Source organism: Spodoptera frugiperda, chromosome 25 (assembly GCF_023101765.2).
Source record: "Spodoptera frugiperda isolate SF20-4 chromosome 25, AGI-APGP_CSIRO_Sfru_2.0, whole genome shotgun sequence".
Classification (NCBI taxonomy): Eukaryota; Metazoa; Arthropoda; class Insecta; order Lepidoptera; family Noctuidae; genus Spodoptera; species Spodoptera frugiperda.
Window position 1 is genome coordinate 12,787,508 of NC_064236.1, and position 20,137 is coordinate 12,807,644.

At 43.8% G+C, this 20,137-nt stretch overlaps 1 protein-coding gene across 11 annotated transcripts in view; it reads left to right on the forward strand.

Moving 5' to 3' along the window:
• LOC118264268 (uncharacterized) overlaps positions 1–20,137 on the forward strand; it is a 151,601-nt gene that overhangs the window by 128,711 nt on the left and 2,753 nt on the right. For 8 of the 11 annotated variants that reach the window (XM_035576740.2, XM_035576754.2, XM_050704154.1 and 5 more), the window contains 2 exons: positions 6,339–6,458; positions 10,093–10,294. In XM_035576740.2, coding sequence (XP_035432633.2) covers positions 6,339–6,458; positions 10,093–10,157 — 185 coding nt within the window. In that variant the 3' untranslated portion in view covers positions 10,158–10,294. Of the gene's footprint in view, positions 1–6,338; positions 6,508–7,221; positions 8,345–10,092; positions 10,295–20,137 lie in introns of those variants that run through there. The other 3 variants (XM_050704157.1, XM_050704155.1, XM_035576760.2) reach the window with 3 other exon arrangements.

Here is a 20,137-nt window from a genome sequence, read left to right on the forward strand (position 1 = left end):
ATTACTCAGAAACTCTGCTTTAACGCCAATAAAAAAGCATCTCATTTAACCATTCGCTGATCAAGCCTATGCTTTACAAAATAAGTTTGTGTCGTCTATCGCCATATTAAACGTACATGTTTAAGTACTTATTAAAGGAAAATATTAGGTATTTTTACCTTTGTATACAAAGAACGACACAATCAAACAACGTTTACACGGCCTCATACCAATGTGGCGACACATGACAGAAGTCGCACTTACTGCTGCACTCAGAGTCATTTAATGATTACTTAAACTATTCTTTAGCAACGATTTTGTATAGAAAACAATTGCTAAGGACTGGGTTAAGTAACCATTAAATGACTCTGAGTGCGGCGGATAGACTATCGACGAGCAAATCAACTGATGACGGCATAAAAATCCTACATCGCACTTAAGAAGTTTACATGCATAAAAAATCCCAACGAACAACAGTTGGGTAGAAAGCCCGCCAGGCATGATCACCTCGCCTGGTCCGAGGATCCTCCCTTTCTTAGGGAACTTTACTCTCTGTTCCCTAAACCAACAGCATACACGTGCGACACCCATTCTCGCTCAGTATATTTACAAGGTGCAGGGTTCCTTAGTAAATGCATCTTCATTTCTGAATATAGCCAGGTGCAAACTTAGATACCTAGTTTCAAAATAAGCTTCATGTAAAGCGAAGCTTGGGTGTCGTGTAATGTAGAGGACACGTATATTTCCTAAATACATAATATGTTAATTTAATATCTTAATGAAGTTCTAAAAGTTTAAGGAGAAGTTGTTCGTTTGCTTGGTATGTTTAGACATATCCTTGAGCAGCACCTTTTAGTTTGAGCTGAATGCAAACTGCATACGTTATATACATTAGTTTATTTACAGGCTACTTTCAGTAAAATTTTGATTAAACTTCCAAACTTCACTACATGTATAGAGATTTTGTAAGAAATTTTAACATTTGTGTTTGTTTCGGTTTCTTCTCCGAGTATAATCAGTTAGGGAATGCCCCATCTGGTTTTGTGTCTAAAATGTGATTGCCAATTTTTTTAAGTGAACATTATATTTTACGATTTACGTACCTGAAAGACGACCGAATTGAGTAGGAACCATTTTTTGTTTTGACGTCCATTTCTCTAACTAGTGAGAATGTTATCGAAGCGTCACAATGCTCAAAAAAACAAACTTATGGATACCACTGACGGAAACTTAGTTTCCCGATATCGCCTTCTTTACATAATTCGTGGAACTTACAAATAAAAAGATTTGTAAATTCTCTCCTAAAATTAGGATGACAGCCAAAGTTATCGACATAGCCCAAAGGATTAGTAAGCTGAAGTGGCAGTGGGCCGGTCACATTTGTCGAAGAACCGATAACCGTTGGGGTAGACGTATTCTAGAGTGAAGACCGCGTCTAAGCAAACGTAGTGTAGGGCGTCCTCCAGCTAGGTGGAGTGACGATATCCGCAAGATGGTTAGCACTGCTTGGGTTAGAAGAGCTCCAGCGGTGGACGAATACGGGCTGATGATGACGAGGGTGAAACCAGTTTCCGTCCGATTGGTTTTATTGAAATAATCTGTGTTTAGAAGTAATCTCTAAAGGTTTTCTATTACTCACACCTTAATTTATTGCACAAGCTCTTTGCCAGATATCTACGCTTTAAAATACTTCCTTATCAGACATTCAAGGATTACTTCCAGCCCCTATGACCTTAATACGGCTACCTCATCACATATTTATGTTGATCGGATTTTTACCCTTAAGAGTTATTTTGGCGTGAGACTTATGTAAATCTTTTAGAATAGGCAAATACTAGCAGATACAAAGGAAAACCGTTAATATTTTATGATACAAAGAATTTTCTATAAATAATGGGAAATTAAAACCAACACGCAAGCTGAAATAGACGTTAGCGAAATTGTGAAGCAATCCACGGTGCGCCAAAAATACTTAAATATGTATCATCATTAGGGGAAGCTTTCACATGCACAGTTGTGTCGTATAAAGAATAATTAATGTGTTAAGTATGTTTTAATCACGGTTTTAATAATTAGGAAGCACATGTCTGTTAGCCACACTTCGTCAAACAATATTACATGTCATATCAGCATCTAACGTGTCGTCCTACAGCTGGTAGATAGAAGCGTACTTAGTAGTAGAGTATGTGCTCATCACCACCAAGCAATAGGTGATTAGTTTAATTTTGCAAACAAATAAGTACCTACTTCTATTTGAATATCATTGAAGGTCGTGGCGACTTGGAAATTAAGGCGTTTGTTTCACAAGTTCGGAATAGCGGCATCTTAAATGGCAAGTACCTTTCAATACAAGTAAAATATAGCGAAAATTAGCAGTGCCGTCACATTTAGTTCATAACTTAATATTTTCACGGTTCCATTCAAAGGTCGTGATGGTCCAGGTGTGGTTCGAAATAAGGGGACTCAAACTGGCAAGTTTTTTAACTTTTTCATATTCAATTGTACGGTACCTACTCCTGTCACCCATACTACATCACGAAACACATAAAGTATTAAATAATATGTGATAAAAAAAGTTTTTAATATTTTGAAAAAACCTATATCGTAAAATTTAAGCAGTCGGGACCCATTCTAAATATAAAGACTTTGTGAGGGCACATACGGCTTGCTTTCTAGAATGGGTCCCGACTGCTTAAATTTTGATTATCTTGTTTTAGGGTTTTTTCGAAACACTTTTTTTATATTTATTTTTAGTTTTATTATTTTTTCATTTTGATATATCTAGTGTCACTCTGACAGCAAATACGAATCAAACGACCCCTATAAAGCGGAAATCCATCGAGTCGTTCAGGCTAGAGAGTGAGCAATATTCGAATTTGGCGCCAAAAATCCGCCATTTTGTTTTTTTATTATTTTTATATATTCAGTGTCACTCTCACAGTAAATACGAATCTAACGACACCTCTCAAGTCAAAATCCATCAAGCCGTTTAGGCTAGAGAGTGAGAAATATTCGAATTTGGCGCCAAAAATCCGCCATTTTGTTTTTTTTAATATTTTGATATATCCAGTGTCACTCTCACAGTAAATACGAATCTAACGACACCTCTCAAGTCAAAATCCATCAAGCCGTTTAGGCTGCAGAGCGTGCCAAACAATTATACATACATACATACATACACTCGAAAAACATAACCCTCCTTCTGGCGCAGTCGGGTAAAAATAACGTCGACCCCATCACATAATAAATTAAATTAAATAAACTATTTATAATATTTATGAAAAATTGCACTTAGCACTAAGCTAACGTAACATGCACTATTTTAGGAACTGAAAATTATTTTTAATTAATTTTCTAGAGAACATCTAATATCAGCAGTGATGTTAAGAATTTTAGGGTGAGAGAATCAAAAATATCAAAAATTTTAATCTGAAGTGGCAATAATACCTTAACCAATCAGTATCAATCAGCACACACAGCAAATCAGCACAAGTAATTTTTTGTGATATATTATTAAAATATATGATGATTAGATACTATATTGTTTATTATTAAAGGTAAGGACGTTCCTGAAACTAAGAAAGGAGCTCAATCTCGAAGTCAATTGATGCTGCATGGCAAGTAGAGATGTACTTCTTGTATTAAATCACATTGTATTTATACGTTTTCATACAAAAAAGTGTAAGACAATAGCGCCAGATGCTACATTCGAGTCCATTTACAACTCTAACAAAATATTACAATATTTACGCACTGTTTGTTTGCAATAAGTCTTGAGACTTGAGAATTCTAAAAACTAAAGAATTTTAATTTTGTCGTTAAAGGTCCAGATACAAAAATACCAACTAGTAAAGCTCGCGCTAAACGGACATTTGGCAAGTAACATATTGAATTCACAATTATACCTATTTCAATTCAGTAGATACATAATGACATATATTAGGTATAGAAAATACAGACGTGACTATGAATGCGACGTATTCCTCTCGCGAAGTAATAATACAACAAATTTCCTACAAAATTAGTCCAGAGATCCCTTGTCCGAAAGTGGCTATTAGTTTCTGCGACATTAAACATTTTTGATTTTGGTAAAAAATCCCGAATTGACTACAAAAACATCAATAAATAAAAAAAATACTAATTTGATTTAGTTTTTATTGTTTTCATCAGTTGCCAATACATCAGTTATCATTTAGACAGTCTTCGTTTAGAAATATCATTGATGTTTTTGTAGCCAACTCAAAATCAAAAATGTTGAATGTCTCAGAAACTAGCCACTTTTAGACCAGGGATCTCAGGGCTAATTTTGTAGGAAATTAGTTGTATTATCACCTCCCGAGAGGAATACGTCGAATTCAAAGTCACCCTGTATATTGGGAATCTGTGAATGTAAGATTACACCTGTTGTTTCCACAGAAGGTAAACTGCGTCGGAAGTTAATCATGAATCCGTTATCAGCACTGATCAAAGGTAAATGAGGGCTTTCGTGCCTGATTCTGCCCCCAGGGGCGCTAATGGCAACAGAGGTCTCTCTGATCCAGTAGAATATTTACGGATTTCTAGTCTAAATTTTGAACCGCAATGACAGTCTAAATCTATTTAGTCCGTCGGTTAGGTAATGAAAAAATATTAGACACATTTTGTCATATAAGATAACAATACTTAGATAAAACGAATCAAAATTTAGAAATCAAATACATACGTCATTTCTACGTATAAAATGTACCGAGAAGTGACGTCACGCCATATTTCAAATCGATACATCTTCGAAAGTATTTGTTTCCGTAATAAAATAAAAAATATGTGTCTAATATTTTAAAATAATCTACAAGACGGACATTATAGTCATCTACCCTATTGAACAGACCATAAGCACTTTTAGCGCCATCTAGTGTGCACAAATACGATAGCCCACATTGCAGTAAATATCTTTACAATATTTAAATTTAGATAGATTATTTATTATTTTATTATTAAAGGTCGTCATGGCCCTGATGCTAAGAAGCAGATAGTTTCTCAAGCTCCGTGCAAATTGACACAACCTGGCAAGTATCGTCATTTTATTTATGTAACGGCTGATTTGACAATTAGGTATATCATGGGGGCGATACAATTGCAATTCACTTAACAAAATTAAAAACTCTAACTGCCACACTCAGAGATATTTAATGATTACTTAAACAATTCCTTAGTAACGATTTTGTTCCGAAAACAATTGCTCAGGAATGGGTTAAGTAATCATTAAATGGCTCTATGTACGGTGGTAACTGACTAAAACTTCAATATTATTTTGGACCATTCCAGTATTTCCTGGAAAATCAGATGGCCTGGTCTAAATTATCTTTTAAACTGAGATGTTGATTAGTAGTTGCTTCCAAATACTTGTTACTTATTAGATTTTTTTATTATCGTAACCTCCACGGTTATGTCATTAAAGGTCGCGATAGTTCCGAAGCTAAGGAGTCCACTTCTTCAACTCGAGGTAGCGGGACTAAACTTGGCAAGTAACAACGAGATTTTAAAGTATTTTTTTTCAACTTTACTATCAAATGTAGCACATATCGTCAATATCAAGAATTTAATGCACGCTACAATACAACTTACAATCTACCTGTGCAGTTTTAACTGCACCCTTTTATTTATCCTTGATTCCATTCAGTTAAAACTGTACAGAACGGTTTGCTCTACACAGCTTACGATTTCACTGTTCAGTCGACCTGTACAGTTAAATCGTAAGGTCTGTAGCCGCTTTAAGAGTAAATTAAGATGAACAACAATTACAAATAAGGATTGCAAAATAATACTCGTACTAAGTAAATTAGGAATATGAATTGGGCTTAAGCAGCTGCTAATAAATTTTGTTTAGGTGAAACCTATATTTATTTACCTCGCAAATTCGTACGTCGTTTTACTACACTCTTGTCCTGCATTAACCTTAACCACATGACTAATCATTTTAATCTAAAATTAACAAGTTTTTATATTATAAGTGCACGTCCACAAGTTTTACCCAACTTCGAAAAAATATTAACACATCCAACAATTGCTAATGTAGGTAATGTAGTATTGATAACACAATTTGAAAACAACAATCTGAAGCTCTCTTACGGTATATAACATGATCTGTTTAAATTTTTGATTTAACTTGGACAAAATAGAATTAATAAACGAATTGGTTCTTCCCGTACAAAATTTTATCAAAAATTATACTTTAAAGTATCAAAAATACGCACATGATATGTATTAAAACTATATTGTAAGAAAATTGTAATTTAAACACGCATCAAATGTGTACGTTGCTTATACGTGTGTATCTATAGGTAGATGCATAATTAATATTATTTGTTTTTCATAAACAGCTTCAGTCCTGTCCCGACCAAGCCGCTCCGCCGTGAAGAAGCACGTACAATTCCCTGACGAACAAAGCTGCATCGAAGAAGCCATTGAGGCCCCTCAACCAGGTCCCAACGAGAAACCGGGTGAGAACATTTTCCAAATGTGCCCCTGCTCATACTATATCGTCCCCAGGTATGCGGTTATTACTTATTAATACATGCACTACGTGTTCACGGTAGAAGTCATCGACTCTTCATACACACGTCTCCGTTACTCAACTTCGGCGAAATGAATATGTAATATTCTTTACATAATGTGTACGTGACATCATTTGTTATCATTTTATAGTCTAGATTCTATGTAATCACAAATATTTATATAGTGTCCATGATCTTGAACGCACAAAAGAGCATACTTACCATTTGTAGTCAGCATCATTACAGAATGACATCATCTTCGTGTTTAGCTGGAGTAGAAAAATCTTCTGAACTTAAACATGGTCAAGTGCAATGTGACGTCTTTCACCAAAGCTTCAAGCCCATGCATGTAGATTACTATGAGGAAGGAGACAAAATCGAACATATCTATTCTGTATAAAATCTAGCGGTGTTATTAGATCCTCAACTAACTTTTCATGACCACATGAGAGCGGTTGCCGATTTAGGATTTATAATTCGCAATATGCATACATTTGATATGGATAGTGTTAGATTCACACTGGAACGTACCTCTCTGGTATGGATTCGTCATGAGAACGTGTACAATCTGATCATTGAAAAGGAACAAAAAGTATTCTTGAGGTTTTTGTACAAAAAACAGTTCGGCTATCGGTCATCGGCCCTTTTTCATTTCCCACTAATTATTTGTTTGGTCGGTATGTATTACCTTCGTTTTAATTCTGTTCAGGTAAGGCGTAATTACTCCTTGATCATCACGATCTGTAGGACGCTGCGAGGAGAATCTGACTGTCCAGAGATTGTACGTCAGGTGGTGCTGTTGCCAGGGTCCTCATCAACTTTGACCACGCCAGAACTCTTTATCGGCGGTACAAGAACACGTACAGTCTCACATGCAAATTCTCCTCTGATTCAACAGTCCGAGTATCTACCACGCCCAACTTTCTCTTGACCGGAGTTCACACTCTATACCTACTAATTTTTATTTCACATTTTGTATTAATTTTTTTACTATATTTTTGGATTTGACTTACATTAATTTTCCATTTTTGTGTTGTGTATTTGTACATTTGGAAATAAATGAATTGTACAAAAATCTCGAGGATGTTCTCCTATTACTCGTAAAATACCCGTTTCTTAAATCTTATTGGTGTTAGGAAAGAATGCCAACTAAAGAACGTTAATACCTACCGAGTAATAAACATAATACTTTTTTATGTTTAATTTACTCTCTTGTTACTGCTACTGAAATTTATAACCGTTTGAATCCTAAAACAAGAATTCTTTGAAAATTATTACATTTTTGTGCGTAACTTTCTTAATAAAACGACGTTAAGCCTGTATAAAATATGAAACTATGCAATAACTTTTCAGCTTCAATATGATTAAATATGAGCCCTGCAATTGAAATATAGTCGTCCGTTAAAAATTGTCTGTCGCGGATGATTACGTACTCGAGAAGCCCGATGCTCCTATTGGGAGCCACTTACTTTTATGAAATATTTTATTTATGGCAAATATACGTTCACATGGAAACTTTCGCCATACAGTATTGATCATAGATCTGTGAAAATGTCTGACTCTATAACTTTTTGTATTTGATGTCAACCTACATATCTTTTGAGCCCATGTATTAGGATTGTCTGTTATCTTGTCACTCATATCGGATTGTTACACAAAAAAATATATCTGTTAACAAAAAATCATCGAGAGAATATTTGAGTAGTAAATTTTCTTTGTGTGTTTTGCTTTATTTTCTATACCTACTTGATTATCATAGGTGTTAGTTGTTTGAGATTGGTTTAGGAATATTAAACAAATTCGTATAACGTCCACTATGCAAAATAAACTAAGTTAGTTTATTTTGTGTAGTTTATAGGTAAATTAATAGGAATAGATACCCCTTTAAGTAATTCTGATCTCTGCTTAAAGTTGAGCATAAAACGGTGGGTATGTTGTTGTAAACTGTTTTAAAACTATGTATTGTTTCTGACCCTAAAAGTACTAGTGGTGGCTGAACTAGTTAAAATCAATATGTCTTTGTAATGGACTATAAAACAACGTGTGAAACTAGGACTATTAGCGGTTTATTGTCATGAAACTTTTACCGACCGCCGTGTCGCTGCGCCGCCGTCGAAGGCAACAATTTTTCCAACTACTAAGTGTAAATGTAGAACCAAACCAAGGGAATCTAAATTGCCTGAACATTAATCACTATCTCATACGTCGAAGCTTCGTGATTTGCGATTTGTACGTGGTTTCCGTTAGAATAGCTCGAAACGCTTTCTTTAAATTTAAATTTAAATCTTTACAAGTGTTCGCCGAATGAAGGCACAGAAGCTATAAAAACTCCGAATTAATCTTAGGAAACGGAAAACAGAATCGAAATCGTACTGTCTTGGTATACACAATCACTAATTCCTCAAAACTTTGGACAGTAATCTTGAACGAACGCGGTAAATCTATAAATAGATAGACAAGGAAAATATAATCATATTCTACCATAGAATTACTATATACTGTCCTTATTAATTCTTCTTTCGTAAGTTCAGATAATGTACTATCTGTCTACCAGATACGGTATTCAATTCCATTTCTTTGAGCGAGTCTTTTCTCCGCGTCTTTCCTTACGAGTGATGTGTAACAAAATATTTGCCATCAATACGTATTCAGCCGGACAAACACTAGAGACGCGGCGGTTGATAATATGAACCGGTCGGCTACATGTTGACTGAAGTAACGCTCCAGTAAATAAGACATTCGATTGATATGGAACTACGATAACTTTGTTACACAATTATGCCCTAATAGATTTACGTAGACAAAACCCCAAGAGACAAATTAACATTATATTGAAGTCAGATTCTTTTATAATGTTGCTGATCAATGTATTCACGAAGATTAATCTTATTTAAATAAAGCAAGCTAGTCTGTTGTCAAAAGCCAGCCTCAAATCTGAACGTGCAGTTATAGAAAATTAGTCAGGAAGCATAGCTTTTCAGTAATATAATGGTAGACACCGCACGCCGTAACATCTCACCAATTTTCACAATTCGGAGGTAAGTTGTACGTTTGAGTACGAATAAGTACATTATAAATATTACTACTAACCGTTACTGTTAACTTAATATTAAAAAAGTTCAATTCTGAACTCAGAACTAGAAACACTGAGCAGACGAAAGTGATAAACCACTGCAGGTTTCATTCAATCACTCCTATTCTCTAGAGTACTACGGGAATGCCAGATCGAAATATAAAGCTAGCGCAGACTGCTAGAAAAGCTTTACACTACTCTAGCCCGTCAATACCACTTTATTATTTGAGTAAACGTTTGTCCATTTGAAAACAGGTATTTAGATTACATAGTACTACCATGAAACTTAAAGGCTGTAAAAATTGTTTGAAGGAATGCGACAAATGTTACAATTATTGTTATTGGTCCTTGGTATTGTAACAATAATAACGCGACAGTTGAGTAAACGAAATAGTCGACGACCTCATAATTCCTTCCTTTCAAGACATTCCTTAAAGAATGATGATTTCCCTGTTGTATTTTGATTTTTGTTGTATTTATTTGACTAATTTATGTTTTAAACTGTAGAGGCGCGCGTAATCTCCTCATTGTGGATGGAGCTGGAGTCGGAGGCTCCGGCGCCAGAGCGCTGACGCCGGCGGAGCGAGCAGTACTACCGGCCAGTTTCCCGAGCTCGGAACGAGCGTCGGAAAATGTCCGCTGCCGGAGTACCGCCCGCCGACGACACTCAGAAGGATTCCCTCTAAACTAACCGACCACTGGATGCAAGGTGAGAGAGAGGTTTGATTTTTTATATAAGAAACGCTGCTAGGGTTTTCTCCTGTGACTCCAGGAAATAGGCATGATGACATTTTTGAAAAACTATTTTATTATATCCGAAAATATTTAGTAATTGTAAAGAAAATCATATTTCGGAAAAAACACAAGATTTTTTGTGAAAAAATACATTTAAAATTTAAATAAAATTCCCACCAAAACGCTCCAAAGTGTCATGGCGTCGATCGTGACGTCACGTTAGTGTAAACATTAGATGATGCTCTTCAAATTTTCAGTTATTTGGTTAATTTACTTGTTAAACATATTAATACGAAATCATATAAGTGTTGCGCAGTTCCTATGTATACTACACACATCAATTAAAACTCCTGACAAGTTATTTGTTTTCATGCCATACAAAAAAACAATACGAGATAAGTGGCTTAAACTTGCAAGGCGTGATTTAACGGGAATTTTGCCCACAACACAACAGGTGGAATAGGTATCGTTTTTACTTAATCCGACCCATGCCTACACTACATAGGCTAAGTTAAATCATTTGTTTACTCTTACGTGACGTCATTCGCTCGATTGGCGTTCAGCACATCATGGCGGACTGTCGTATTTAGTGGTTTTATTTTATAAAAATATTAATTAATCTCGCTTAGAATAATAAAATAAATACTTGTTATGTAATCTTTTATTTACGTTTCATTCTATGGTTATACAATTTTAGTGCTTAATAATCACAGTCATCATGCCTATTGAAGCTGTAGCTCGTAGGTCGTAGCATTTACCTCGCAGCTGGTAGCGCGTAGCTCGTAAACTCGTAAGTCGTAGAGCGTATCTCGTTGCGCGTAATTTGTAACCCGTTTTCTCACTATTAATCTCGTAGGCGTGCAAAAGTTGGACTTAATTGGTGACTTAACATAGAAAGATTTTGCCACACACTCCGGGCGTCGGGGATCACGGGGTGATCTCCGGCCACGGGTCTGTGGATGGCGAACACGGGCAACTCGCTGTTTGACCAGAACCAGGCCCAAGGACCGAGCGTACGGCGCATCATGCGCATCATGTTCCGCGCGCGCCTCAAAGAAACAACAGATCAACATAAGTTTTTAAACTGACATGGTCACTAACACTATTATTAGAACTTATATGCACTGTTGCAAGCGCCATGTTCACGGATTAACTGAACCGAAATATCGGAAACTCGATAAAATGAATAAACATGGTAAATATCCCGTTATAAGTTCTAATAACAGATCAACAGTTGGACCCAGTAGGGATGATACCTGATGTGAAGCCGCGTAATGACTCAAAGCCATCTACGTTGTAACTAAACGATTCAAATGTCAATATTTGTGCTAAAATATTGACATTTGGATAATTATTTGTCTCTAGCATTGGTGTTGCATAATCGCTTTTCTTTTATATAATTAGACACACTAAAACTCAAGTAGATAAAGATTGAAAGTTTGCATTCATTATCATTACTACGATTACGATATTTACGATCAATTAAATCAGAACTTTATATCAAATTCAAATGATTTATTGCATTCTTTAATGTAGGTACAAATCGTAGAACAATATACAGGGTGTCCCTGAAATCGACGTCCAACAGGCACCAGATGATCGGCAAGGTTCCAACTGTTATCAGAAAAATATAAAAAAAATCGAAGTCCTACAGTTTTTAAATTACAGTTATTTTTGTGTTATTCTTCGAAAAAGTACACCCTGTGTCAGTCTTTTGATTCTTGTGGGTTGTAGCCACATCTTTATCTTTTCGTCTGTAGTCTTCCTTACATTATCCTGAATAGTGCTTCAGTAATATGGAATCATAAATTCTTAGCCAACTGCTTTAGATTGGAAAACAGATTTGTCGATTTCAGGGACACCCTGTATAAGTAACAAACAAGAACCCCGTGGAGCACAACAACAGAACTTATAAAGGAGATGTAGTACTTATAGAAAGACGAAAGGACGCTGTCGGTCAAAGGTTCAACAATTATCTGGCCCATTAATGATCAAAGACCCATAAGTTTGATCATTATACAACATAATGAAGAACGTCAATAGGAACGGATGTCGTCACGGTGGCGGAGATGAGCTTCACACTGACTTTATAGGTCTTCAAAGAATATAACTACTTATTAATATATATGTACTACAAGTCGAGGTATGCAATTAAATACTTACATAATCAAAACTTTAAGGTACGCTTCAGTAATCCCTAATTCCCGGGTACCTACTGAGCTAGGACTGACCGCAAGTCGCTCTGTCCTTGAACTGTTTTTTTGAGGCCACCGACCGTCTGGTAGCTGCCATTTAGTGCAAAAAAGAATTTTATTTTACACCTACAAATGACTCTAAATTTTTGGCCCCAGAACTGCTGAAACGTAAAGTTTTTGACCGCAATCACATTAATTTGCAGGTCTGTCGTAAAATTTCACTTCGTTTTTAGTGTTATTGCCAGGAATTATTTTAAATAATTCAGCTAGCTAGGTAGGTATTATTTAAAATAATTGGGTATGGGGTGCGGTGCCAGAAGACCTCCCCGTGGTGCACCCTGGGTACAGGTAATAGTCCCCCTAACGGGGGTGATAGGGTTGGAGAGGCTATTGCCTGTAGCAAACTTTTGGACGGGGCGGAAGAACCCGAGATGGGTTCTGGGGGCGGCGGGCTTTGTGCTGACACATGGCCTGCGCCTCCGAGGGGCGTCACTCCGCACGTCTCTCTGAACCTAGCAGAGAGCGTGGCGGAGAGGCAAGGACGGTGCTCGTTGTGCACTCACCCTGCCAACGAGCAGCATCGGGGCACAAGTTGTCCTCGATTGCAACCGTTGACATCGTAATCCGGGAAGAGCTCATAGTCATGTTTTATGACTCTAAACGGGACGAGGGTCTTGGCTTGATCGCCCGGACCGCGAGGAAGTTAACCTCTATAAAAAATTCCTCCAATACCAAGTTCTGGTGCGCGGCGAGGGTATGCGTGGCTGAGGAGTAGTGTCAGTCTCGAGCGCACCCCCAGCTAGGGGACCGGTGGACCCTCTAGTTGGGTTACAAATATACACTTACCCAGGTACAGGGGGCACTGCCTGGGTGGACTGAATATTTCCCCCATACTCGTGGGAACTGTATGAAGACAAAAAAATTATTAACAAACAAACCACCAGAGGAGGAGAAGGTAGGCGAGCTTAGCTCGCCTCCAGTTGTTTTAGCAGAGGGCCCGAGTGGCTCTGGTGCCCGTGGGGAGGCGCTGGACTCGTCCAGCAAGTCCCAGACACGGGCTCCAAGTCGGAAGGGATCGGACTCGGAGTCCGACTCGTCATCTGTGTCTGGCGTGAGCGTCATTTCAATGCGCCAGACAAGATCGAGTTTCAAGCGTCCCAGGACGGAGGAGGTTCGAGGATTGTCCTCGTCCTCGAACACGCAGGAGGCCCCGGCCCCACCTAAAATCCCCACGACTGCGCGGGGTAGAGGCAGGGGAAGGGCCAAGAGGCTGTCAGCCACTGCGCGGTCCAAGCCGGCTAAGCGTCTGGCCGCGGAGGATGCCCTGAGAAGTGGCGCCCTCTCAGACTCCTCTATAAAGGAGGTTTCAGACGCCGACGGTATGGAAGGCGAGCGCGGCACTGGGACGCTGCGCCAAATCGTTAGAGAAGCGCTCCGCCAGGTAGCTGGGAAAAAGTTCCAGTCTACCAAAGCCGCTCAGCTGAAGTCGGTGGAGGCCGAAATAATGGCGGCGGCCTTTGATGTGTGTCGAGTCCCCTCAGCGGGGAAAGTGCACCAGGAGCTGGCCCAAATGCGGCAAGAGCTGGTGCGCTTATCCGCCTCCAACGCGGCTCTGGAGACCGAGCTCCGGTCCACCAAGGCGGAGCTTGCCGCTTGCCGAGGAAGCCATCCCCAACCTTCGGCGGAGCCCGATATGCTCGGGCTAATGCGCAGGGAGATGACTGCTTTCCAGCAGCGCTTTAATGTGCTGGAGAGCAGACTTCTTCGTCCCTCGCTAGCGGCCTCGAGGTCATATGCGGCTGTTGCAGCCAGGTGCTCGACCTCCTCTGGTCAGATTGGCTGCGGTGCTCAACCAGTGGCGAGACCACGAGCGGCTCCTCCAACGAGGACCCCAGCACCCCCAGCGGTGCAGGCACCAGCTACATTGGCGGCGAACGCGTCCTCTGGACGCAAAAGAAGGAGAAGAGGTGCTGCGGCTCAGCAGGCTGAAGCCCCAGCCACAGGCGAGCCTACCCCACCAGCAAGGGGTCTAGACGGCAATGAGTGGCAGGTTGTCGGCGAGGCGAGGAGAGTCGCCAAAGAAGCGAGAAAGCGCCGCAAGAAAGCGCAGCGCAAAGAGAAGCGCGCTGCGGCCTTGCTTCTCGCCCCTAAAACCGCGGCTGTAGTGATAACATTACAGCCCGATGCGGTGAAAAGGGGCGTAACATATGGCGACGTCCTCGCCAAATTGAAGGGGGCGGTGACTCCCGCGGAGTTCGGGGCCCCTAACGGGTTCGCTATTAAAGCGACCGCGACAGGAGCCCGTTTATTGGAGGTCCCCGGCGCAACCAGCGGCCCGTCCGCTGACGCCTTAGCTGAAAGGCTTCGGGCGTGTCTCGGTGCGGACGAGGTTCGCGTGTCCAGGCCCACTAAGTGCTTGGATCTGCGAATAATGGGCTTGGACGACTCCGTGACGGAGCATGAGGTGGTGGCCGCTGTCGCCAGGACGGGAGGGTGCCCTGTTGACCAGGTCAAAGCAGGCACCATCCGTCCGGACAACTCGGGTCTGCGAACGGTAGTCGTGAGTTGCCCCGTCACAGCGGCCAACAAAATTAAGGAGGGCAAAAGGCTCCTGGTAGGTTGGGTCTCGGCGCAGGTCAAGCTGCTCGAGGTCCGGCCTCTGAGGTGCTTCCGCTGCCACGTGGGCCACCACGTGAGCGTTAAATGCACCTCGGAGGTTGACCGCAGCGACCGCTGCTTCCGCTGCGGTCAGCCCGGTCACAAGGCCGGTACGTGCACCGCCCCGCTGCACTGCGACGCATGTGCGGCGGCTGGCAAGCCGGCCAACCACCGGGCCGGGAGCAAGGCCTGCTCCCCGCCTACCAAACCCAGGGGCAAGGGCAGGCCCTCCGCCGCCCCCGTCGTTTCCACCGCCGCCACCGTAGCAGTCGCCACTGCCACCGCCGCCGCGGTAAGCGCCGGCTTTAATGCCGCCAGGGAGGAGGTTGTAATGGATTGCCATTAATGCATCCATTCCGCCTCCTCCAGGCGAACATCAACCACTGCGCCGCTGCTCAGGATCTCCTGCTCCAGAGCATGGCGCAGTGGTCGATCAATGTCGCCGTAGTCTCCGAGCCGTATTTCGTCCCGCCCAGGGATCACTGGGTGGCGGACTTGGACGGCTCGGTGACCATCATCTCGTCGGCCGCCGCCGGTACCCCGACTCTCGAGAGCGCTCGGAGAGGCCGGGGTTGTGTCGCAGCACGGTTCGGAGAGATCGCTGTGGTGGGCGTGTATTTCTCTCCGAACCGAACTCTCGCCGAGTTCCACAACTCCCTTAGGGAGTTGGTCGCCGTCGTCGTCGGGTTCCGTTCCCTCCCCGTGCTTGTCCTCGGGGACTTCAATGCCAAGAACTTGGCTTGGGGTTCCCGGTTGACCGATGTTCGGGGTAGGATGGTGGAAGACTGGGCTCTGGAGACAGGCCTAGTCGTCCTGAACCGGGGTTCTGTCCCCACGTGTGTGCGGATGCAGGGTGAGTCGGTGGTGGATATCTCGTTCGCCAGCCCCGCTCTGTCACCGCGTGTTGTTGACTGGCGCGTTATGGAGGAGGTGGAGACGTTTTCTGACCACCGGTACATCCGGTTCAACGTCTCCGCCGAGTCCGCGGACCCGCCAGTCAGACAGGCCCCATGTGGCCCGCGTTGGGCGCTAAGACAGCTGGACCGGGAGCTTTTCCTGGAAGCCGCAATCGTGCAGGCTTGGGTGATACCACCAGACAGGCCTGCCGACATCAATGAGGAGGCAAGATGGCTCCAGGACGCCATGTCCAGAATATGTGACGTGGCGATGCCCCGGGTTCGGCCAGGTCAGCGCAAGCGCCAGGTGTACTGGTGGTCGCAAGAGCTGGCTGCTCTGCGCAGTGCGTGCGTAACTGCGCGACGCCAGTACACCAGGCACCGCAGGCTCCGTATCCGCCCTCCAGACGCGGAGATTAGAGAGGCGGAGTTGTACGAGGGGTACAAGGTGGCGAAGGCCGCCCTCAAGGCGGAGATTTGGCGGGCTAAGGAGGAAGCCCGCCGGCAGATGCTGGAGACTCTGAACAGAGATCCATGGGGGCGCCCTTATCGGATGGTGCGTGATAAGCTCCGCACGTGGGCTCCCCCACTGACTCAGAGTCTCCGGCCAGAGGTCGTAGAGGAAGTAGTCGGCACCTTGTTCCCCCGACTACGGAGGGGTTTTACCCCTCCATCTATGACTCCGCCCCCTGCGGTTCCCAATGCGGGTCACAGTGACGACGACGACGACATCGTTCCGGAGGTGACCGAGGCAGAATTGAGAGCGGCGGTGCGCCGGATGGGCGCCAAGAACACCGCCCCAGGACCCGATGGCCTGCATGGCAAGGCGTGGGTCCTGGCCTCAGAGGCTCTCAGGCCTCGATTAATCGGTCTCTACAGCGCATGCATGGAGAGGGGCCAGTTCCCACTTCAGTGGAAGACGGGAAAACTGGTCCTCGTGAAGAAGCCGGGGCGCCCTGCGGACTCTCCGTCCGCGTACCGGCCCATTGTGCTGCTCGACGAGGTGGGAAAAGTCTTCGAAAGGATAATTTCGAACCGCCTCGTCGCGCACTTGTCCGGAATTGGGCCGGACCTCGCGGATGGCCAGTTCGGCTTCCGCAGAGGGCGCTCCACGGTGGACGCCATCATGCGCGTAAGGGACCTCACGACGGGGACTGCAGTGTCCAGGGGTAAGGTCGTAGTGGCGGTGTCTCTGGACATCGCCAACGCCTTCAACTCCCTACCCTGGAGCTGCATACTGGAGGCACTCCGGTATCACCGGGTGCCTACCTACCTCCGTCGTATAATCGAGGCTTACCTGACAGACAGGTATGTTATATACCCCGGTCACCAGGGCGAATGGAAACGGCGAGAGATGTCGCGCGGTGTTCCACAGGGTTCGGTTTTGGGACCGCTCCTGTGGAATATCGGTTACGACTGGGTGCTGCGCACCGACCTCCCGAACGGCGTCGACGTAATTTGCTACGCCGACGATACGCTAGTGCTAGCGCACGGGAGGTCGCACCAGGCGGCGGCCAACTTAATGGCGAGAGCGGTTGCGACAGTAGTTGAAAGGATCCGGCAATTGGGACTCGAGGTGGCGCTCCACAAGTCCGAGGCCATGTGCTTTCATGGCCGCGGGAACGCGCCACCTCCGGGTGGGTCCCAAATAACGGCGGGAGGAGTTTCCATCGGCGTCGAGACGACGATGAAGTACCTAGGACTCGTCCTCGACAGTCGATGGAACTTCGTGGAACACTTTCGACGTTTGGCTCCTAAGTTGGAACGGACGGGGGCTGCGCTTAAGCGGCTCCTGCCAAACCTCGGGGGCCAAATGCCTCCTGCCGGAGGTTGTACGCGGGGATCGTGCGATCCATGGCCCTCTACGGCGCCCCTGTGTGGGCGCCGAACCTGATGCGGCGGCCAGCTCGGGCGCTGCTCACATCTCAGAGGGTCATGGCCATCCGGGTGATCCGTGGATATCGCACGATCTCCGGGGAGGCGGCGAACCTCCTTGCCGGATTACCGCCGTGGGATTTGGAGGCGAAGGTGCTCGCGTACGTGTTCAGTTTGCGCGCCGACGCGTGCCGCCGGGGCGAAACTCCACTGCCGCGCCAGATCAGTGCGTGGCGGGACGAGCTCCGGCGCGATCTCATGGCGGAATGGCAGCAACGACTGTCGCAACCGAGGGCTGGGCTCGCTGTCATCGCAGCGGTAAGTCCCCTCTTTGAGGAGTGGCTAGAGAGGCGCCACGGCGTCCTCACCTACCGCCTGACGCAGGTGCTTACCGGACATGGAAGTTTCGGTAGGTTCCTGTTCCTTATTGGGCGGGAGGAAACGCCCGGGTGTCATCACTGCGAGGACCGCCCGGAGGACACGGTAGAACATACGGTGGCGGTGTGCCCTGCGTGGGCTGAGTACCGCCAAGTCCTCAGGGATGTGGTCGGCGACGGCGACCTCTCGCGCCCGGCACTGGTTCAGGCCATGGTGCGGAGCGAGAGGGACTGGGATGCCGTCTCCTCTTTCTGCGAAGCAGTCATGCTAGCTAAGGAGGAGGCGGGGCGCGTGAGAGAACAAACCTCCTCACGCCCCAGCCGTCGCGAGAGACACTCCGGGCGTCGGGGATCGCGGGACGATCTCCGGCCACCGTAAGTGCGGGCCTGCGGGCGGCGAGTAAGGGTAGCTCACCGCCCGAACAGAACCAGACCCGTGCGTACGGCGCGTAGCGTTCCGCGCGCGCCTCAAAGAGCCATCAGACCACCACAGATGGGGCCCAGTAGGGCTGATGCCTGATCCGGAGCTGCGGACTACCTAGCGGGTTTACCGGGGCTCCGGCTCGAAAAGCAGGAGAAGGAACGGGGTGGTTTTTAGTCAGTAAGAGTCTGACACTCCCTCTCGCCTCGCCCAAGGTGGGAGAAGTCATTGGATGATTTTCCCCCTGAAAAAAAAAAAAAAAAAAAAAAAAAAAAAAGGTAGGTATTATACAGCATACAGCTTATAAATAGGTACTATCGTTATTACAAATCGTGACGTTCTAAACATAGTGAAAACACGAAGTAATCATGTCTGGTATTCTGAATAAATTTTAAAAATAACACTGCAATTTTCTTTGCAGCAGCTATTTTCTTATCATTTCCATAAATATCTACATTCTCTTAAACGTAGTCTATGGCTGACAAGTATTCATGTAGCATAACATTTTTATTCGTTTTCTTCTTCACAATAGATTACCAGTTTATTCATGAGAACAAGTATAGAAATGCATACGAACTCCTTCGACTTGTAATAAATAAGGCAATACTCTTCGAACGGTGCAATACCTTGTAACTCGACCGCGTAGATACTGTTTCTGATTCTTATCTTTTATTTATTCAAGGCATTAAGTATTTGCATGTAACTGAAATATTCCCTGCAGAATATAATTAAGTCTTTCTTATCAAGTACCTATGTCCTATGTCAAATATTAACCGTTTCTGTGCACGACAGCAATGTAAGGTGGCGAGCCGCCCGCGACATGTATCAAACATGATCGTTCCTGTTAAAAAGCATGTTTGAACACGAAAATCAAGAAGCGGCGGCGATCCTTTGTTCCGCGCCGCCGCTGTCTGGTTTAAACATGCATGTGGGCTTGCAAGAACTTGTTTCCAACGCAGAACACCCGCGACGTGAGCCCAGGGGGCGTACTCCGGTTCTCGAATCCGAAGTTTCGTTTAATTTTCAGCCTTTATTGATTTACTAATATAATTACTTGAAATAACGTTTTATTTTTAATTTCATATCAAAAACTACTTATTTATTTATCTTCATTTTATTCGTTCATTTTTGTTCACGAAAGTTCGCAATAAATAGAATTGTAGTATACAATCTGCGCAGTTTCGTCTGAAACTTCGTTTTTCGTTGAATTAGAGTAGGCCCCCAGGACAGGAATTATTACTTATGTAAGTGTTGTAATGATCCTTTTATGTAACGTCAATGTATCGTCAGAGTGTGTTAATGTTGATTTAGTAGTCGCGTAAGTCAGTCCCCGTGTTAACATCATTTGTAACCTATGAAAAATCTGTAAGTATTAAAGTATTGAGTAAAATCTGT